The sequence below is a fragment of the Vigna umbellata genome, chromosome 7, assembly GCF_029865625.1.
Source record: "Vigna umbellata cultivar VRB3 chromosome 7, Vumbellata_1.0, whole genome shotgun sequence".
Taxonomy (NCBI): Eukaryota; Viridiplantae; Streptophyta; class Magnoliopsida; order Fabales; family Fabaceae; genus Vigna; species Vigna umbellata.
In genome coordinates, this window is record NC_142171.1 from 46,457,231 (window position 1) to 46,480,965 (window position 23,735).

At 32.9% G+C, this 23,735-nt stretch overlaps 1 protein-coding gene and 1 long non-coding RNA gene across 2 annotated transcripts; both read left to right on the forward strand.

The window, feature by feature from the left end:
* The first annotated feature begins 147 nt into the window (after nucleotides 1-147).
* Nucleotides 148-2,414, forward strand: LOC148196410 (uncharacterized). Its single transcript, XR_015780782.1, has 2 exons — nucleotides 148-243; nucleotides 2,203-2,414. It is a non-coding gene; the product is annotated as an uncharacterized LOC148196410 (long non-coding RNA).
* Nucleotides 2,415-13,602: 11,188 nt separating this feature from the next.
* LOC124834763 (transmembrane ascorbate ferrireductase 2) lies at nucleotides 13,603-16,883 on the forward strand. Its single transcript, XM_047309540.2, has 4 exons — nucleotides 13,603-13,878; nucleotides 14,131-14,179; nucleotides 16,010-16,209; nucleotides 16,479-16,883. Exons 1-4 carry the CDS (start codon nucleotides 13,732-13,734, stop codon nucleotides 16,779-16,781), a joined length of 699 nt encoding a protein of 232 aa, XP_047165496.1. The 5' UTR covers nucleotides 13,603-13,731; the 3' UTR covers nucleotides 16,782-16,883.
* Nucleotides 16,884-23,735: the final 6,852 nt, after the last annotated feature.

A 23,735-nucleotide genomic window follows, 5' to 3' on the forward strand; every position in this document is an offset into this window, starting at 1 on the left:
AATTGCAAATAAAAAATTATTTTTGTAATAGTAAAATGAATAAAAAAATGAATAGTTAAAATGAATAGTAAAAAATGAATAGTAAATTTTTTTGCTATAAATAGCCAAGGGGGGGAGGTTGAAAATTTACACCAAAGAACTTAGAAAATTTTTGAGAGAAGAGAGTTGGAAGAATTTCAAATTTTTGCAAAGGGGATATTCTGGAAGTTTTCAGAGGACGAGGAGATTAAGTCTGTAATAGAGGTAAGGGAGCTAACTTTGAGTATTTCTTTTGTATTATCTTGAGTCTTGATATGCTATATTTTGCTTTTTCTGATTTAAATCTTAAATGGAGTATTTTGTTTCTGTATGATTTAATTTTAAATGAGAATATGTTTTTGTGTTTATATCCAAGTGTGATAGTTGTAAAATGTAATGTTGATTATGTTATGCAATTGTATGTTATTAGTGTTTATTTTTTTGTATTTTGGAAGGATTAGAAATTGTCTAACCGGCTCTGCCAGATTCAATTTCTTGTTTCCCCAAACATTTTATTGTTTTCCTTATTTATTTTATTTATTTTGGAAGGATTAGAAATTGTCTAACCGGCTCTGCCAGATTCAATTTCTTGATTCCCCAAACTTTTATTTCTTCCGTATTTATTTTATTACATTTTGGAAGGATTAGAAGTTGTCTAACCGGCTCTGCCAGATTCAACTTCTTGTTTCCCCAAACTATTTATTTCTTTACTTATTTATTTTATTGCATTTTTGGAAGGATTAGAAGTTGTCTAACCGGCTCTGCCAGATTCAACTTCTTATTTCCCCAGACATGTATTGTTCTTGTTATTTAATTATATTGTATTGATGGATGGATTAGAAGTTGTCTAACCGGCTCTGCCAGATTCAACTTCTTGTTTCCCCATGAATTTTTATATTAAGATTATTTTTATGATTGTCAAATATTGTATTCTTCTATGACCATTTATAGTAATGTTTTATTATTGTTAATTGTTTATAATTATCTTGTATGAATTCTATTATGGATGTTTATTGTGATGATTTTATTGAATGAGTTTGTTGGCTGAAATTAATCTTGTTGGAAGGTTTGGAATAAGGGTTCTATAATAGCTTGTATATGGGTATTAAATATATACAGTGTTTGAGGTTGTTGTGAGAGGAAGTAAAATTAGGCATTTTAAGATTTAGAGCATAAGAAAACAAGGTAGATAAATTAAATAAATAAATTGTTAATTATTGAAGGCCTCCCTTTGTTGGTAGGATAGAGGAACCTTAAAAACCTGAGTTGGCACATCCCTGATCATAGAGCAGCCCTGGCCTGGTCCAGTCAGTTGTGACTAGTCATATGTGCTGGCGTCGAAGGTGAGTTTGATGCGTTCAGACATCTGGGTCCTCTCCGGTGACCAATTGGGGTAAAGAAAAATCTCTACTAGGATGAAAATAAAATAAAACAAGTTGATTGTAGATGCATAATATTATCATGGTAAAAATTTCATATATATTTTATTTATCATTACATTGAGCCCAGACTTTAATATGTAGTTCCTAAGATATGTTGATGTATTTTGGTTGATCCATGATCTTTGTTTGGTGAAAATATGTTGAGTTATACTCGTTATGGGCAAAATGAGTTTATAATATGAAGCATGATATCTGGCAATATGTTTAATTTATCGATACCAAAACGGGTTATTATGAATTCATGATTAAAGAATGAACATGATTGAGTTAGGTGGATAAGAGGGTATGAATTGTTGGTTTTTATGAAATGTTGGAGTGGATATGAGAAATCATTACTTATGAAATGATGTTTACTACCGGGAGTAGTATGTTCGAGTTATACCATGAGAGTTTGGTATGAGCAAAGTAACACCTGAGGTTTATGGAAGCAGGCAGAGAGGGGTCTGACCATAAGGCTTCAGAAAGTAAGACATAGTATGTAAGTGAGGCTTAAGGAAGCAGGCAGAGAGCGGTCTGACCATAAGGCTTCATGAGTAAGCATGGTACACTTGTAAGATTTATGGAAATGAGAAAGATGATTTTGATAATGATGAATTAATGACATCGGAATAATGATATTTTATCAATTGCAGAAATACCTGATTTTAATATTTTTGTTACAAGTTTAATGATTTTATGATATGGTTGGCTTACCCTTATTTGTTTGTACTATGATCATATAACTCATGTTATATGTGATTAGATAATGTTGCAGATGCGGTTGAAAAAGCTTAGAGATGAGAGAGATGCGGGGAAAAACTTTCAGGGATTTTTGTAAAAAGAATAAATTTGTATTGGGAAGATTATGTTGTGTAAAATTTATAAGTTGAAATTTCAATGGTGAAGACTATATTGTTTAAAGTTTGTAAGTTTGGTATTGTACTTGGAGTAATTGAAATAAAGTTTGATTGTTTATATGAGATATCAAATTAATTTAGTCTCTACTATCAGTAATACCCTTTAAAATATTCGGGTGTTACAAGAGTCACCAGAATCTGGTCCTTTATTTTGTCTATATTTTCTTTTTATTGGGGATATCCATCAGGATTTAGAAAAGATTAACATGAAATTATGCAGACTTGAAATTTTATATATTAGTGTTAATAAATTTATACTTTTTATTTTAACACAAAAGGAAGGTTATGTGATTTTAGTTTTTATTTTAAGGTTTAATACCTCTTTTGGTCCCTCGAAAGGGGCCAATGTTCAATGTGGTCCTACTCTTTTTTAGAAGTTCAATGTGATCCCACCTTTTGTAAAAAGTGTGCAATCAAGTCCTTTTTGGAAACGGCGTTGAGTTTTTAACGGAGCAGCTGACAGGGTGGACTGAAGTTAGCTACGTGGCTTTGTGTGGGTAATACGTGGCTGTGAGTGGGTGATACGTGGCTGTGAGAGGGTAAATCAGAAGTTAGGGTTTGAGTTGCAGAGAAATTAGTAATTTGGGATTTATCGTCGTGTTTCTTCTGAAGGGTGTTCGTCGTGTTTGAAAAGTTGGGATAAAGGATCTTCTCGGTGGTCCCATGGTTGTGGTGTGAGAGGAGACTCAGACAAAAATTAGTTCACTAGAAAATGAACTTATGACAATAGAATCCGAATCGCAATCTGGTCACAGTCCAAAAGCATTGTCAATTGCACCCTCTGATGATGGAAATATAGAGAAAATGCCTCCTAACTTGCATAGAGAAGATACTTTGAACACGACGTTTGATTGTATTGGTGAGGAGATATGGTCATTCTTACTTTTATTGTTCTGAAGCTGGGTTGGAAATTTTGTTGTGTGTGACAGTTACGGAGGGAGAGAATCGCAGACCGAATGAAGGCCCTGCAGGAACTGGTTCCCAACGCCAACAAGGTAAATATCAGTTGATGGATTGAAGTAAGGTTAAACTTAATTATGTTGTCTTTTTTGTGGATTAATTGGAGTATAATGAACAATAATTAAATTAGGCACTTTTGAAGTGCCGAGTAGTTTTGGTATGTATTGTAGCGGCAACACCTTGCCATTATATATATCTTTCCGTGCGTGCCTGAAATATGAAGCTGGATAGCACTAAGGTTTGGTACTTGCAGCAAGTGGGATTTGTGGTTTTGTTGTTATCTGTATGAAGAATGAAGGGACTAGACGCAACACATGAACAATATATAATAATAATAGTACTATATATGCACCATTGCACCATCCAATGCAATGATCAATCCTTGGTAAAAGGACTCCTGCACTGTCTTTTTACAGTACACTCTCTTTTCTCTGATTCTTTTTATCATACAGACTTTCTAAATTATTTTTCTCATTTCATATCTGTCTCACTTTACTTTAAAAAAGTGTAAAATGTAAATTATACAAGCAAATATATCCTTGTTAATAAAATAAAAGTGTATGTTCATGAATTGACAGACTGATAAGGCCTCCATGTTGGATGAGATCATCGATTATGTGAAGTTCCTCCAGCTCCAAGTCAAGGTGAGATTCCCTCTGTTTCCACGTTTTCTTTGCAATTGACTTTCTGCTATCAATACCACAACCATGGGACCACCGAGAAGATCCTTTACCCCAACTTTTCAAACACGACGAACACCCTTCAGAAGAAACACGACGATAAATCCCAAATTACTAATTTCTCTGCAACTCAAACCCTAACTTCTGATTTACCCTCTCACAGCCACGTATCACCCACTCACAGCCACGTATTACCCACACAAAGCCACGTAGCTAACTTCAGTCCACCCTGTCAGCTGCTCCGTTAAAAACTCAACGCCGTTTCCAAAAAGGACTTGATTGCACACTTTTTACAAAAGGTGGGATCACATTGAACTTCTAAAAAAGAGTAGGACTACATTGAACATTGGCCCCCTTTCGAGGGACCAAAAGAGGTATTAAACCTTATTTTAATTTATTAAATGTGATTTAAATACCAGAATAATACAAAAGAGGAATAAAAATCCTACAATTATGAAATCATTAATATAGAAGAGAGAGAAAGTTGGGCCCTAACACATTCATCTCGAAGGAGCTGAGATGAGATATGTATGTTGCCACAAGGAGCTGAGATGGGATATGTATGTTGCCATGTTGGATAACATTTAACGTCGTTCCTACCAACTTTACAGATAGACTTCATTCATACAATTTTGTAAACTTTGAGACCCAAATATACACTTTTAAAACCGGATACTAAACTGAAAAGAACCATTTAACAAAGAAACAAAATAAGCATTTAAGCCGGTTAAATTTACACTATCATATTATAAAAAGTTTTATTAATATAACTTAAAATAATAATAAAAAATAAATAACTTACTACTATACTATTGTTTTATAAGTGAATGAGTTCAAAAATAACTCACACCTATACTATTTATTAAAAAATCTATTATTTAAAAAAATGATTAAATGTAACTTTTTCCCCTTTAGAAACTTCTAATTCAATCATGGAATTAACGAGTAGAAGGTTTAAGTATTTTACTTAAACCATGGAATATTTCTATATACCAAGACAACACTCTCTGTAATGGAATCATTTTATGTGGTTCCCATAAAGTATTATCAATAATTGTCGAAAAAGTTTTGAATATTCTTAGATTTGTTTTTAAATTACTAGATATCAATTAATTAAGAATTACAATTGGTGTAATTTTTAAGTAGTTATTAACGCTAATAAATTGTATATCAGTATTGTATTAACTTTTCAATTTAAAAATATTTTTTTAGAGCATAAATAGTTTATTATTGATGGATAGACCCATTCTTATATATACTTACCACAATATACATGAAATATTTGTTCATAAATGGATAATTCTTTTAGAATAATTAAAACTATGAAGATATTTGCATATAAGCCTATTTTTGAAAAAGAAATTTGCAAAAATTAAAATCAGTGTAAATTAAAAATTGTATTTTATTGTATACATGCACGTAACTAATTATATCATATGTCAGAACCATTAAAAACACATCCAAACTCTCTAAACGGACGCCAGGTGTCAAGCAACGAGGATCCAAAAATCAGATAGTGGAATGCAGGTGTCAGCAGATGAGTGGAGGTTCGTTTTAAGCAAAACTGAGTTTTTGGAAAATTTCGTCACACTCTCTGCGTGCACCTTCTTCTCCAAAACTCTGATCTTTCATTTCTCCTTCTTCTCTCTAAAAAGCTATCCCTTCTCTCTATCGAAACTCACAATTTCTCTACTCCGATCTCCATTCAGGCACCATAGAAGCACTCCCGGCGTCCCAAGCTTTAGTTTGAACCGATCAATTTCGAGTTCTGAACGGGTAAGTTCTTCTTGTCTTTAACCGTTCGCTCTCGGACACATGCAAACCCAGTTCTGGTTGCATGAATTCATAGCCTTATTCTGAACCATTTTGGTATGTTATTTAATTTTGGTTTGAAGAATCATTGAGCGTTGAGGGTAGAAGGAATCGTAGTCCGACGAACTGTATTTCTGTCTTTAGGACGTTCGTTCACGCTCAGAGGTAAGGGAAGCTTATCTAATTTAATTTGTATGTTTCTGTGCTGCATGAACGTGCGTTGATTTGATGATTGGAAATGAAATATGATTGTGCTATGTTCTGATGTATGAAATATATGAAATTTCTATGATATGGATTGTATGAAAATTGACTATGATATGAATGTATGAAATTATGAAGTTACATGTTGAGAAATGAGTTTGAATGTAAATGATTCTGGTATGAAATTTCCCCTATGAAAGTGTACGTTCGTTACTGAACGGTCCTTAACCGTTCGATTTTTCTAGTAAACTTGGTTAGAATTGGATTCTTTCATTTGGGAAGAATCGTAGTTTAGGACGAGCGTCTTCGTTTCGAAATACTGTGCATGAGCGTTCGGCCAAGCATAGTTGGTTCTTGGCGTTCGATTATAAACTTAAGTGTGTGTGTGTGTGTGTATATATATATATATATATATATATATATAGTATGTATTCGTTTATTTTCGTTTATTCTTAAAACATTACTCCAATAGTATTTTATTATATCTATCAAGCTTTCCAATATAAGTTTAGTAGTGCTAGGTCTTACACCAAGCGCTCCTACTGAGTAGTGCTCGGTCTTACACCAAGCGCTCATTTTCTTTCCTATAATATATCTTGATGAAAATAACGTTTGTCCAAATTCAATAGTTTCCTCTCTACCGTGATCGGTCATTGACTGACATTCGGTTTCTTGATGCTAAACTCAAATAAGCTAAGTATTTATAAACACTCGGTTTCTTCATGAGAATTCTTCTAAGTATTATTCTTTGAATGTCTTGAAGTGTCTGTATCCATTGGTTCCAGCCTATAGTCTCAGTACTTACCATGGTCATTTCGGTGTTCGGTTGGAGCCCTCAAGAGCCAGTTCATCTAATTGGCTCACTTTGTAATTAACGTTCGTTCCATTCGTTTTTGGCTATATCTACTGCACTCGGTTTCTTTCTCAACTTGATAGTAAAACCTCCCGGCCTTAGTCTGTTCCGGAACGGGAGACCTCTCGGTCACACTCCAAGTGTTCGGTCTATTTAAAGGTGAAAGTTGAACGTTCGGTATTTGGTACCCTTAGTGATCCTTGTACAAATGGTTAAATTGAGAAGATTAATAACGAAAGATGAAGAAAATACGAGATGAATGAAATATTGTGGATTTTAACGAGCGTTCCAAGGAGGAACGACTCATGGATGATTATTGAATTTGTAAAGTATGACTGTGGGCATGCTAAACTGACAGTTCATCCTGATGTTCCGTGAGTACTCGTCCTCACGTAGAGGAGAGTAGGTCATGTATGAGAACGACAGGAAGTCCTAGTCATTAGGGGTACTTTGGACAGATAGGACTAACCTCGGGTGGCAGCTGTTGAGGACATCCCAGTTACTACATCACCCGGGTGCACGAATGCCTGTAGCTACGCAGATTTCATACAGTCCGGACAGTCAGTCTAGTATTAGGCTTTGTACGAAACGTATGACTAAATTTATCTTGTGTGTTGATGGTATGAATTATATGATTGTAACTGAATTAAATTACATAAGCTTACCCTGTGTTTTCCTGTCCTGTCTTGTGTTGTTCGTCCGTCTTTGTCATTGCAATGATCATCCGTGTGGATGTGAGCAGAAGGAGATGAGTTGCTGGAAGAGGCGCTGGAAGAAGAAAATTTGGTAGAGGTAGAAGTGAAGACTGAAGAGTAGGACGTTCGGTCATTAGTGTAGTCTATTGTAAGGTGGTCGTTCGATCACTTTCCCCTTTTGAATTTATTTTGACCGTTCGGTATAAGTTTTTGTAAACCGTTCGGTTAAACTTTCTTAACCTGTTTAGTTAATTTTGTAACTCTTTTATGTAAGGTTGTTCAGCCATAAGCGTTCGCTCTACTCTAGTGTAAGACTGATCTGAATTATTATTAAATGTGATTATTCTACTATATAGTTTTAAACTGTATTTTTGGGATGTTACATCATAATCTAAAATGTAAAACTTATGATATTATTCTTATTAGAAAAGAGTGTGATTTATGGTAAAAAATACTAGTGAGTGCTTATTCGCTGAGTTATTGATAAAAGTTAAAAAAAAAAATCATTTATAAAAGATTCTCCACTTGAATAATAAATACTTTAAGAAAGTTATAAAAGTATAAGAATAATATAATAAATAAGAGAATTAACTTAGTATTTCCTGCATAATTTATAACTTTTTTTAGGTCTATAAATAAAGACTGAAAAATAAGATTAGTTAACAAGTAGTTTGAAGATTATTAAAGTATTATTAAGTTAATATTTATTTAATATATAAACATTTATGAGTTGTTTGAATACAAAAATATTATATACTGCATATTCAATTCTGAATATCTCAGAGTGAGATATACAGAATTAATCTCATCTTTGCTGAGTTAAATTTTCAATCTTCGTATGTTATACTTTTGTGAACAAAGTTTTTAGTATTATTGTAATCATAATTAAACATAAATTTCATTTTATTTTTAAGATTTGACATATGTAATAAAAATGACGCACATAATTTTTAATAATTTTTATATTAATTTAAATTTTTTATGTCTTACTTATTTTATTTAATATAATATATATACACACACGTGTGTGTTTTCAAATAATAAAATTATAATTATAAAATTAAATATAAATAATTTTTACAAATTTATTATAGACAAATTTTATTAATTTTGTAGTAATTTTTTATTATAGATAATTGTTTTAGTTTTAAAAAATATTAATTTTAAAAAATTTATTTTAGTTAAAAGATAAAATTTAAAAACAAACGGTATTGATAAAATAATTATTTTAGTTTAAAAAAATAGTTAAATTTTAAAAATAATAATCAAATTTTCAAAAATATAACTTAAAAGATAAAATTAATAAAAATAATTACTTACTAAGAATAAAATTAGAAAATAAAATATATAAAAAAAAAATCTCTCTCTCTCCATTATACATGGTGTCTTTCAAAATTTTCTTAACATTTTAATTGCTTAATATGTAACATCGTAGAAGAATGACATTTTAAAAGTGGTAATGATTTAAAATTAGTCAGACTTCAAAAGATTGATTTTTGAAAGGGTGATCAAATGACTCAAGTTCAAAGTTTATATGAGTGATTTTTTTTGCAAGTTTGGAGTTCTAGCTCAAGAGTTGTAGTTTGGTCATTTTCCAACCTCATTCTAGTGGATTTTGGTTTGTAAGAGAGATTCTTGGTGTTAAGAGGGTGAGTCTATAATTGTACATCACGTGCGAATCGAGCTAACAAGAGTGGGGCAAGTATCATGTGAATAAGAGATATCTGACAAGTACAAGTGAAAGAGAGAAGCACATGATCTTTGTGGTGAAAGATGGGATATAAGTGTTCTGAAGCGGGTACTAGAATTACCTCCTAAGAGTGGTGGAGTTCACTATTGTATTGGTGTCTAATGCAAAATCAGAATCAATAGTTCCTAATTGAATAGTTCATGATGAGTGTGAAGTAAAATATGCAAGTGGGGGAGTTGTTAGAAAAGTGATGGTTTGGACTCAGTATAATCACCGGGATAACTACAAGTTTTGTGGATCTTGGAAGAGAAGTAGAGAACATGTAGGACTGATCTAGTGTAAGTCTTGGATAAGGCAGAAGTGATTTCTAGAAACTATGGTTTTAAGGAGTTGAGACAATGTTAATGAAAGTAGATGCTGAGGATGTCGTTGGAAAAATGGAGTTTTAAGGTTTTGAAAGTTCTATGGAAATTGTGAAGGATACTTTTTAAGATTTCATTTTTTTTGTCATTAATAACATAAAGAGGTCATTGTTTCGGTAAACAAAGGAGTGGACAAGTATGTGAACTAGAGTAGCTTAGCAAAGTAATGACCAACTATGTTTCTTGATGATGGAAGGTATATGAGAAGGGGATCTTACTCAAGGTAGGGTGCTTAATGCGTTAGAGTATTCTGGAGAGCAGCAAAGATGTCGTTTCAATGAGGTTTAGTTAAAGGGGTTCAACAAGCAGTCAAAATTAAAATTGTAAAGTTACACAAAGGAAGTTGGTCAAAAGACAAAGAAGAAGTGAGAGAGTTAATAGACACTTTGAATAGAGAGAAAATATAAGTTGTTGATTGGATACGAATAGAGAAAGAGTTAGCGGAGAAGTATGAGGATTAGAGTCTGAAGTGAAGTCATACAGATAATTCATTAGTATAGTCTCTATAATATAATTAATGAGTTTCTCAAAATGGATGGGGAGAAAGGAAAGTCAAATCATCATAGATTGAGATGTATCATAAATTTGCTAGGTACAGATCAAATTAGTGATTTCAAGTTGAGAAGGATGCAGTTCTAAAGAATGGGTCAAGAAGTGCATATGAAGTACCAATCCTAGTTTTGGTTGTTGCAACAGATGAGAATTCTTCTTTGATAGTAGGATAGCATGGTTGAGTACTATATTACTCACTAACAAGATTAATATATGAAGCATGAAGTTATCATAATGGTTGTGTTAAGGGGGATCAAGAGTGTCAACATTTGGTAGTAGATCAAAAGTTGTGGGTGATCAAGTCAATTGTGTGAAGCTTCAAAGGGAATGAGATTATATGAAGAGATATCTAACATGTACCAGATTAAGACCTAAGGCTATCTTTCGTTTTTTGTAGAACTTATAGAAGTGGTGAAAGATATATGGAATGTGAGTTTAGTTTGGGTAGACACAATTTTTGTTGATCAGATGTAAATAATCTTTCAAGGTTTAATGTTGAGGTTGAGAAGTTGTTTTGAGAGTAGTAGCTAGACTAATCTACATTGTTGAACAATAGAGCATTTTTCATACAGGCAAGGTTTTCAGTCAGTTAGGTGTTGGGGGTAGTATCTCGGTCAAGCTAGGTGTTAGTGATAAGAAAAAATGAGGAGAGCATGCTTTTCTTTCTACTTGATGAGTGAATTTTCAAGGAGGAAAATTATCTTATCGGGGAGAATCTAACACCCTAGAAAAATGAAATTTTTAGAACTGGTAATGATATAAAAATAGTGAGACTCAACTATTTTAATATTAAATTATTTTAATTAAATAGTTTTGCTATGAACGTGTTTCATTATTTTAAAACACATCATCTCTTTAGAAACCACTTTTCTAGAGCTTTATGACTTCTCTAAGGTTCTTGCTCCCAGCTCGGTCGATTGAAGAACTGAGATCGTATGATTTATCCTTGCGCTGAGCTCTTCAATCTAGACCGATTAGTTTCTCCGTTTAAGTAAGTTGAGTTTTCAACCTTTTTTTGTCTTTTCTTATATTTGTTTCATGTGAGTCCCGCTTATCTTGCATGTGTCTTTTGAGTCTTCAATCTGAGTCTTTGGTGATTAATGGTTCTAACGGAGTACCCTAATTGTGATTTTGTGGTTTGTAGGAGTAGATAGGACTTCTTGTGCGTTTGAGATTGTTTTAGGCTTTCTAAAGAGGTTTGGTCATCTGTCAGGTAAAGAAAACTAAATACCTATTTTCTATTGTTTTAGTGCTTTGGTTATCTGAATTGGTATGCTTGAGTTTGATTAAGAGATTGAGTTTATTTGAGATTTTATTGTGTTGTCGTATAATTGCTTGAAGTGAATTACATGTGTGTTATCTGAATTGGAAGAGTATTGTCGTGAATGTTGGTTAATTATTACTTGTTTTGATCACTTGAGATGGTGTATTAAGGTTATAATTGATTGGAATCTGCTGTTGCATCTTGATGTAATCAATAGGTAGAGTTTTGGGTTAGTTTCTAGTCTATTTTGGGGGTTTTTGATAAGTGAAAATCTAAAAGAGTTGGTTTGGGAAGAAACTGAGTGTTTAGGTCTATTTTTGAATCATTTGAAACTTGTTTAGCCGCTTAGATCACTAAAATATGGTTTATAGCATGTAGAAATTGAGTGGTTGGTTTGATTTGGTGTACCTTTTTTCTGACAAACTAAGAAAATTGGTACTCAATTTTACTCACAAACATGTTTTTGCGCCAATTCTAGTGTAATGATACTAGTTTGGTCATTTGGATAGGTCTGAGATGCATCTAACAAGGAAAACAGGTTGTTGTCATCTGATATAGCATTAAGCGGCCCTGTGTGGCATGAAGCATTGCCAAAACATTGAGCTACTAGAATCTTAGCATTGAGCGTTGCAAAACCAGAGAGCTCTTTGGTTTTTAGGGCTGAGTGCCACTTTTCCTCTCCAGGTTTGAACCTCTTTTTACCTTAATTCACTAAACAAGAGGTCCTTTCGCTGGGCGAGCAGTATAACTTGTTGAACACCCTATTCCTAACATTTTATATTGTTTTCTTGGCTTTAGTTTCTTGTTTGGTTTAAGTTGATTATTATGATGATATGCACAATTCGTAATAAATTATTAATGTCCTGTAAATTGTAATAGTGTAATTGCTTGTTTGAGTAGATTGATTATTCTAATATGATGTGTATTTGTTTATGCTTATAAATATGTTCATGACATATGATAACGAATGTTATGTATGTAGTTTTTGATAATTATGAACTTCCTGTGAATGGTAATGGGGAATGTGTATTTAGTTTAAGTATGTAGTAAAAGAAATTCCATGGGAAAAATTCTTATGTTGTGCTTAGTGTTGTATTTTTATAGGAGTTCTGAAATCGGAGAATGTTTTCAACACTCCAATAACCATCCCATCTCTAATTGAGAGAGATAATTATGTAGTGAGAAGGTACTAGAAAGAGATGAAGCTGAGACTAAAGTAAGACATTCAAATTCAATTTCTTTCTTTTCGTAAAGACTTATTATACTCTTAGTTTAATGTAATATTTCATAGACATGTAAAATTACTATAAGTCATATCTAGATATCTATAATAATATTTTATAAGTTTTAGTTGAGTTGATTGCTTTATTTTATAATATTGAAAGTGTACGATTCGATAATAATTAAATGTTACAAAAGATTGGAATATTGCATAATATGGCTTTGTGTAAACACTAAAACATTTCATGTATTAAAATTTGAAACTTGAAACTTTATTACACCGTTACTTATCGAATAATAATTGAAAAAACATCGTTAGTTTATTAAGATAGTATTAAATTATTTATTTTATTACACGTATTAAAGGGATTGAGAATGGAAATCATAATTCTTACAAAAAAAAATTAAAACATATTTAAACTATTTTCTTATAGTATTAGTCATGGGTCATGCAAATATTTAATTGAATCTTAAATTTTCAAAATTTGTCATAAAGTAGAGAAAATAAGTTATTCATTAATATGCCAAAAATATTTATCATAAAATCGAATCATCTTTGTTGATTTTTACAATAATTTTTTAATTAATCACCAAATTAAATTATTTCATAGTTATTAAACTCCGCAAAGTATCGGCTTGTATTATTTTAACACACTATAAACTAAATGGAAAACTTTCTATTCCGTAATTGCCCCTAAACATATTTTACAAAATTAAATTATATTTATTGACTTTTTTTATAATAATTACATCTTAGCAATTTGCTATATAAATGAATTATTATATAAAACTATCTTTTCATTATCACTAAAAAGATAAATTGTTCAGAAAATTCTTACTAATTAAAACCTAAATGAAATTCATAATTTTAATTTAGAATGTCAAAGTTCTTTGCTTCCGGTGTAGGAAGAAACTGATATCACTGTACAAAGCTACACCATTTTCATTTTGTATATCCTTTCACATTTCTTTTATTTCCTTCCCTCTTGTGTCTCTTCCCATTTCTCTCTACAAAGATTCCAATGGCGAATCTCCCCGTGGTAAGTTTTCCGATCTTCACAGTGGTCAGGGTGGTCGGCGTCGCCGTCACCGTTCTTCTCCTCACATGGGCCGTCCATTTTCGGGGTGGCCTCGCTCTCGTCTCTGACAACAAAGATCTAATCTTTAACGTAACTATCCCTCTTCACGGCCTTCTCTTTTCATTTTCGGGTGATGGGTATGCGGGATTTGCTCAATCTTTTCGTTTTTCTGTTATGGGGAATTTGATTTTGAACGAGAAACTGAAAAGGGTGGAATGGTTTTCAGTGTTTGATCTTGAATATTGTGTTGTCTCGTTGACTTTCTTTTATCACTTTGTTTTAGGTCCATGTTTGTTTGAATTCTTTTAGCTTTGTTGTCTTGGCTTGGTTTTTCCAATGTAGGTTCATCCTGTGTTGATGGTGATTGGGCTTGTTCTAATCAATGGTGAAGGTAAATGTTTTTATATTTTTTTAATTTTCTTATGTATCTCACTGGTACATCATTTTATGCATATTGGTATCTCTGAAACCTTTTGTGGTCACTGATCATATTTCAGTTGCATTGGAGAGTTGTTATTAGATCTTTGTATTAAAATCAAATTAGGGTGTCCCTGTATTTGTGCAAGGCAACCATTGATTACTGAAACTCATTTGTCCGTTTACATATGGTGCTATTCATGATTGCTGATTAGCATGGCTCGAATATGGAAACAGTCCTTTTGCATACACTTCCTCTGTTCCAAATTATTGCAGTTTAAGGTTTTCTCACCCATGTTAATGAGAATAATAAATATACCCCTCTTTGAAACAATTTTACTGAAATATTCTCGTTTTTTTTTTTCAAAATAAATGCGTTGTTTTGAATAAGAGAGGGAAATTGATTTGAGGAAAAATTAGGAAGAAAAAAAATTAATACTTGGTATATGAAAACATTAGTCAGCTTGAAAAAAGAAAATTTACATAGCTAAAACTGGAGTCATAGTATGGAGAATTCAAGGATAACGTTTTGCACAACACTCTGTCGTAAACTGTTGCAAAGTGAGGAGTCTTTTGGCACCATGGTACACTAGTTAGGTTGCTGATTCACCATGTTTCTCAATGTTAGGGTATTTTAGGAGGTGAAGCATTCTATGATCTTTATTCTTGTTTCCATTCTGTGAAGCCTGAGTACTTGATACAACATGAGTACCATATGACATTGATACAAGGATGCAAAAACTATAAAAGTGTAAGATATAATATTTTGCTTAGATATGTTAAGTGTGAATATAAATTTTGAAAAATACTTACATGATGGATACACAATATTTGTAAGTGTTGACCATTTCTCATCAATATATAATTCTATCATTTCTGTCCGCTGTTGACGATCATGATTTACAAAAGCAATACTTGTGATCACATCCAAGATCTAGGGTTAGATTTTATTTCTCCAATGCTCCCCTATCAAAGTCACAAAAGCATCTAGGGGTCTTGGTTCTATATAATTGCCTACTGTTTGCTATATGTTTAAGGATACAGAGGGAAAAATAGAACTATATATGTGATTGAAGTCTTATTCACGTATTTGATCCAAACATATTAGTCAGTAAAATTGAAAGAAGCCAAAAAGGAGGATATTCATTGGATACATATCTATAAGTATTGGTATTGGATAGGACGATACGGATACTTTGCCATATTTTGAATTATATGAATTGTTATCAATTAGATGTAAGTTTCCATTTTGTAGGATATTGTTTGCGATCCTCTAAAGAAAACAAGCACAATAAATAAGTTCAAATAATGATGTTTGTTTTATCTCCATGTATGATTTCTGTCCTAATCTGAATGTAGATTAATATCAATCATTGTTGCCTAGGAACATGGTGTTTTCCACTTAGTTTACACAGTTTATCTGATGATTAGTTATCCCCTATCATTTGACATGCTTGTGGTGCTACTGAGTGCTATAAAACATTTTTTCCATCATATGTCTTGATTTTACATTTGGTATCTAAATCCTTTGAACTAGTAGAGCCTTCTCTGACCCGAAATGAAACAGCAAAGGCCAAATTAGAATTAAAATCTTGGTGGTATATTGTGGTAGATTGTAAAGGATAGCAAACATGAGCTGGTTAGTACCTTCAACATGCCTGTATTAACCTTGTATGAAAATGAAACATCCCAAGGAACTTGTTGTCTTAAATTCAATACAATGTTTCTTCTTACCACCCCTTGATTGTTTATAAATACTTTCATGTTAGAACATCCCTCTTTTATTCACTATGGCAATTTGCAGGGATGCTTGCATACAAGACTCTATCTGGAACTAAAAGCTTCAAAAAATCAGTTCATCTCACATTACAGTTTGCTGCTCTCATTTTGAGCTTGATCGGTATCTGGGCTGCTTGGAAGTTTCACATTGACAAGGGCATTGACAACTTCTACAGCCTCCATTCATGGTTAGGCCTTGCATGCTTTTTCCTGTTCCTCATCCAGGTATGACACTTCATCTTACAAGCTGTTCTAAACCTTGTTAGGTAAACACCTCATTAGTACTTATATTTAAGACAAAAATAAGAAAGAACAATTAAATAAACTTCTTCCATAAACTAAAATTAGCTTATGTGCATAGTTAAAGTTAGTTTTTTTGGAAAAGCCTTTTTTTTTCCATCTTTTGTAAGTGTTTATAGAGAAACTTTTAACCTGTTTCGAACTTGGATTCTATCATTTGGTTGAATCTAATTATTTGCTAAAATATTAATTAGTGGGCTGCTGGGTTTGCAACATTTTGGTACCCTGGAGGGTCAAGAAATAGAAGAGCAACTTTACTGCCATGGCATGTTTTCTTTGGTATGTATATCTATGCCTTGGCCATAGCCACAACTGCTACTGGTATTTTGGAAAAAGCTACATTCCTTCAGGTGAACAAAATCATATCACGCTATTCCAATGAAGCACTTCTGATCAATTCTTTAGGCATTTTGATAGTCATTTTAGGTGGCTTTGTTATTCTTGGACTTATTACTCCAGTTTATGGTAAAGCTGATGTCATACGGGGAAATGAGTAACCATATTGTAATATATGTAATCCAAAATTGAGGAACATGGACATGGATATATCAAACTCATTGAACGTGTATACAGGTTTATTTCTAAATTTTATTTATTTACTTTGTGTATTGTTCTTCTATTAAAATGAGCATTCGTTAAGAGACTGTAATATCTTAGCCGAGAAATAATCATGTTGAGTAACGTAGAACCTTTTTGTAGTATTGATGGTGAACTATCTTTCTGAATGTTTTATATAACCCCTTCATATTCAAGGTTTAACTTGAGAGTATTGATTAAATTAAAATAATTGTCTTGGTACATCTTTGGGATTGGTGATTTATGGTTAAGATTGATGCAGACCAGAAACTATGGATGATTTATACGATAAAAATAAGAGCAATCATTTCAAAATTCTTCTTTTAATTTAAATTTTGAACCTTTTCTCCATTTCTACAAAGGGGAATTTGAAGGGGAAGATTTAGCACTCATATGGTTTGGTCAATCAAAGATATTGCAGCCGTACCAATTAAACACTAAGATTGTTTTATCCTTGCATCTCCAATTATTTCATTTTGCATCTCCAATTTTTTTTTAAATTTCAAAATTGTCCTTTGCAATTCAAAAATTCCTACATTTCATTTTTTGTGGTTCAACTGATATCAAAATTAGATTAATAATTTTTTTTATCGAATTTTGAAATCTAATAAATAATTTTTATTTTTTCGGTGAATTTGAAATTTAATAAGGATTTTTTATTTTCTTTATCTAATTTTGAAATTCGATAAAAAAGATATAAAATTATTTTTAGAAATTGAAGATATAGGATGAAATAATTGGAAATGCAGGGTGAAACAGCTAAAAGTTAATAATGAGTCATTTGATACATGTTTGGACGGGTTTTAAATAATAGTTTATAAGAAAATGTTTTTTATAAACTAAAATTAATCAAAAACTAAAATTAATTTACGAGTGTTAAACAAGTATTTACAGAAAAAGAAAATTATAAACTAAATTTAGTTTATGCATAAGTTTAATTTGTAAAACTTAATATTTTTTCAATTATAAAAGAATTATTTATTTCTAGAAGTTTTAGGAAAAAAGCTTATAAAGAAACATCCTTTACAATAATACTACCACTTATTTTAACAGCTTGTCACATCATTACTATTTAATGTTTGAATGATTCTCTCTGTACCTCACTAAGTTTAGCCTACACTTCCTTGTTTTTTATATTTCCAAGTATACCCTTGTCCTGTCAGAGAATATTTTGATTTTAAAAGAAGCTAACCCCATTGAATAGTAAAAAGCACCAACCCTTCCTCCTTTGCCACATCTCAGATTTGCAAAACCCTACACCCCCTTTCTCCTCCCTTCCTCTTCTTTGCAGCATTTCATATCTAAAAGCCTACATGTCTTTCTTTCTCCTCTCTTTTGGTGCTCTTCCCATCCTCCCTCCTCCTTCATTTTTTACCATTCTCAACTGTTGAGTGGTTGTTCCCTCCTCCCCTCCTCCTTGGTTTGGTAACTTTGTGTTGTTGGTGTCGTGGTAAGTTGTAGCAGCAGTGGTAGTTCTTCTTCTCACACATTTCAATCAAGCTTATTATTGCATTTGTGCATGCATGAGCCTTAGTCGTAGTTGGAACTGCGGTTAAGGCCCCGTCGCACCTGGAAGTGCGGATGAGGGGGTGTCGCAGTCGGAGTTGCGAGTGCTGGGAGCCGCAAAGCCGCACTTGGAAGTGAGGTCGTTGGTCGCCACAGTTGGAGGTGCAGATGAGGGGTTGCCGTAGTTAGAGTTACGGGTGATGGGAGCCACACCTGAAAGTGCGGTTGTTGGTCGCCGCAGTTGGAGGTACGGGGTGTATTGATGCTTGTTTTGTTAGATCTGTTACTACTCAGAAGTAGTAATCAGTTACATCAGTTTGTTTTTGTACCCTTTTCCCTTTTCCTAGGTTAGGGTTTTTCCCTTTCAGTTGAAATTGAAAAAAACACTTCTGCACAGTATTAATAAAAGTTTTAGTTTTTCTTACCTTATGGAAGTCTCTCTCTCTTCCGATCGACCCTCTCTTTTCCTTCCAGATGCCATGTTTGAGTGTTGCCATGGAGAGCTCTAGTCCTTTCTCTCTCTCGTGGACCAGCCTCGTGTTTCTTCACTGATGTTCTGACGCAAGTGGCTTCTTACACGAGATATTTCTTCTCGTGGGCTTTTATGCTTTGGGCCTTTGTTAAAAATACTACAGGCCTTATTATAATATGGTATCAGAAGAGCAATGTTTTTATTGACCTATTCTTGGCATGATGGACAACCCAGATCCCACCACTAATCCCTCTAGCCCGTTTTATCTTCATCTTGGAGAAAATCCAAGTATTACTCTCATTTCCCAGATTCTTAATGAGACTAACTACTCATCCTGGAGCAGAAATTTGAAAAGAGAAATTCTCTCCAAAAACAAGATCAAATTCATTGATGGCAGTATAAAAAAGCCACCAAGAACTAACCCTTTATTTGAGGCTTGGGAGAGATGTGATACAATGGTTTTGTCTTGGATCATCAAGAACCTTTCACCTTAGATTGCAAAAAGTGTTATATATGTTGATAATGCTAAAGATTTGTGGGAAGAACTTAAAGAAAGATTTTCTAAAGGAAACTACTTCAAGATTTCAGATTTATTAGATATTCATTCTATTAAGCAGGGAGAAAGGAATGCCAGCCAATATTTCAATGACTTGAAGATTCTTTGGGAAGAATTAGAATCTCTTAGACCCATACCCTATTGCACATGCCAAATCTCCTGTACTTGTGATTTGTCTAGAGTTTCTCTAAAATACAAAGAGGTTAAACACGTTATTTGCTTCCTAAAAGGCTTAAATGACACCTATCATAATGTTAGGACTCAAATTCTTTTGATGGAGCCCCTTCCCAACATCAACATGGTCTTTTCTCTCGTTATGCAACAAGAAAGACAACATCTTGGAGTTATCAATCAGAATGATTCTTTCAAAATTTTGGCCAGCACCACTAACAAACCCAACTGGAAATCTCAAGGCCGTGGCACTAGCTCACATGGTCAAGGAAGAGGAAGAGGGAGAAATCCCAATTATGGGAAACAATGTTCCCATTATCACAACATAGACTTCCTTTTTCCCAAAGCACCACTGTTTCTGCTAATTGTTTTGAATTGATACACTATGATATATGGGGACCTATTTCTATTCCTTTTATTCATGGGCATAAATACTTTCTTATCATAGTTGATGACTATAGTAGGCATACTTGGACCTTTTTGATGAACAATAAAGGCCAAACTAGAGAACTTCTACAAAATTTTATTTTAAAAATTAAGAATCAGTTTGACAAAACTGTTAAAACTATTATATCTGATAATGGTCCTGAATTTAACTATGTTGCTATGTATGATTCATATGGTATTGAACACCAAAAGAGTTGTGTAGAGACTCCCCAACAGAATTCTATTGTTAAACGTAAACACCAACACATATTAGATAAAACTCGCAGTCTCCTTTTCCAATCCAGTATTTCTACTGCCTACTGGTCCTATGTTATATCTCATGCCATTTATTTGATAAATAGATTACCCACATCTGTTGTAAATGGTAAGACTCCTTATGGTTTGATATATAACACTCCTCCCACCTATTTGAACTTAAAAACCTTTGGCTGCCTATGTTTTGCTTCCACTTTAGAGCACAATAGACATAAACTTGATTTTAGAGCTAGAAAAGGTGTTTTCTTTGGTTATAAAAATGATGTTAAATGATATATCATACTTGATGTTAATACTAGAGAAATATTCTTAAGCAGGGATGCCATTTTCTATGAGAATATTTTCCCTTTCAAGGATCAATAGAATAATGAGACCAATTATGTTGAAAAAGAAATGGAAAGTGTTTTGTCTAATGACTTTTGGTATGTTTAAAACTGTGATGGAACTCAAAATTTTTCTGAGAATAGAAATACTGAGCAGGGATCTGATAACAGTGAAGACACCACCATTAACACTAGTACTGATCACACTAATGACAGAGAAGACCACAATTCTAGAAGACCCATTAGAGTTAAAAGGGTCCCCGGATATCTAAATGATTACATCCACCAGGTTAATCATTCCTCAACCAATTCTCTACATGTTAAAAATAATTACAAAACTCCCTATCCTATTTCCAATGTTTTATGTTATGACTCTTTGTAGGAGAAGCACCTAAAGTACACATTGGTCATATCTGTCACTAATGAGCCTAAATCATATAATGAAGCCAAAGAAAATCATGAATGGGTTACATCTATGCAGAAAGAACTCAAAGCTTTGCAGGACAATGGTACTTGGTACTTAACTTAACTCCCTCCTGGAAAAAAACTCCATTGGCTGTAGGTGGGTTTACAAGATTAAGCATAGAGCTGATGACACCATAGAAAGGTACAAAGCTCGCTTGGTTGCTAAGGGTTATACCCAACAAGAAGGTATAGATTTTTTGGACACCTTTTCACCTGTTGCTAAACTAACCACTGTCAGAATGATTCTAGCCATTGCTACCTCAAAAAATTGGCATCTACATCAACTTGATGTAAATAATGCCTTTCTACATGGAGACCTAAATGAAGAAGTATATATGGAACCACCACCAGGGTTGAACATTCATGCAAAAGGTCAGGTTTGTAGGTTAACTAAGTCTCTATATGGGCTGAAACAGGCTAGTAGACAATGGTTTGATAAGCTATCATCTTTTCTACTTTCTGTTGATTACACTAAATCTAAATCTGATCTTTCCCTTTTTATTAAGAAAACATCCACAAATTTCAGAGTTCTCCTTGTGTATGTAGATGATATCATTTTAGCAGGAGATTCTATGAAAGAAATAGACCATATAAAAGCTCTTCTTCATCATGCTTTTTGGATCAAAAGCCTAGGAGAGTTGAAGTATTTTTTAGGCTTTGAAGTTTTCAGATCTAAAAAAGGGATACACCTATGTCAGAGGAAATATGCTTTGGACATTCTTGAAGAGACATGGATGCTGGGATCCAAGCCCTGCCCTACCCCCTTTCTAAGTGACACCAGTTCCTTATATAAGACAGAAAATTACTTGGCCAATCCTAGCTCCTATCGCAGACTAATAGGGAAGTTACTTTATCTCACTAATACTAGACCTGATCTATGTTTCTCTATTAATCTTCTTAGTCAATTTGTTCATTCTCCTACCGATTATCATTATCGGGCTTTGCAGCACAAGCTTAGATACATTGAGTCCAGTCCATCATAAGGCCTCTTCTTTATTGCTGATTCACATATCCAGATAAAAGCTTTTAGTGACTCGGACTGGACAACTTGTCCTAATACTAGAAGATCCACCATTGGATTTTGCATCTTCCTATGATCCTTTCTTATATCGTGGAAGACTAAGAAACAAAATACTGTCTCCAAGTCCTCTACCGAAGCAGAGTATCGAGCCCTGGCTGCCACAGTATGTGAAATTCAATGGATTTCTTACATCTTACAAGATCTCAATGTTGAGACCACTACTGTTGCTACACTTTATTGTGACAATAAGTCTGCCAGACATATTGCTCACAATCAAAGCTTTCACGAAAGAACTAAACATATTGAGCTCGACTGTCACGTTGTCTGCGAGAAGATTCAAGCCAACCTTCTTCATCTCCTACCTATTCGCTCAAATGAACAGCTCGCTACGTTTTCACTAAGCTCCCTCACCGCGTACGTTTCCAGTTCATTATTCCTAAGCTTGGATTGATGAACATACACAATCCAGCTTAAGGGGAGTATATTGATGCGTGTTTTGTTAGATCTGTTACTACTCAAAAGTAGTAATCAGTTACATCAGTTTGTTTTGTACCCCTTTTCCCTAGCCATTTAAAGGTTATGATTTTTCCCTTTCGGTTGTAATTGTAGAAAACACTTGTACATAGTATTAATAAAAGTTTTAGTTTTCTCTTACCTTCTGGAAGTCTCTCTCTTCCGATCGGTCCTCTCTTTTCCTTCCATATGTCATGTTTGAGTGCTGCCATGGAGAGCTCCAGTCCTTTCTCTCTCTCGCAGACCAGCCTCGTGTTTCTTCACTGATGTTCTAACGCAAGTGGCTTCTTACACGAGATATTTCTTCTCGTGGGCTTTTATGCTTTGGGCTTCTGTTAAAACAACTATAGGCCTTATTATAATAGGGTGTGTTAGTCGCAGTTAGATATGCGCTTTAAGTTTTTTTTATTCATTTTAGTTTTATGCAGTTGGATATGTAGTTTAGGTTTTGTTTTACTCTTTTTTTTTCTTTCATTATTTTAACATATTTTAGTTTTATTTTTGTTAATATTTGGTATACTTTTGTTTTAATGTTTTATATTTATATATTTTGTAATTTTATTTCTATTTTATGTATTTATGTTAAATAAATTTAATATGGTTAAGATGTTTTGATTTGTTTGTTAATTATTTTTGAATATTTTTTTTTTTAATTTTAAATTTTTTATATATTATTTATTATGTATATTATTTTGTTTAATTTAATTTATTTGTTTAAATTATTTATTTAACTAAATATTAATCATTAAACTATGATTGTGCTTTTTCATATATTATTAAATGAAGGATAAGATTGTAAATTAGGAGATGGAAGATGAAACTTATGAGATGGAGGAAGAATCACTTACATTGAAAAATAGTAGTTGTTTGACAGTATGAAAGTGGAAAAAAGATTCGCATGATTTGCAATGTACAATACAAGGGTATGTGATATACATTGACACTCTTTAAACTAATACTAAAGAATCATTTTTCATATTTTTTACTAAATTAATGTAAAATTAATAGGTGACGATAAATGCGAACATACACTTCAATTATTTTAATAATTCAAAGTATTTACTTCTAAATTAACAAATGTGTCCAATATCTTTTTTTTTAGATTTTATTAAGAAAAACTATCATCTTCAGAGATTGGGATCTCCT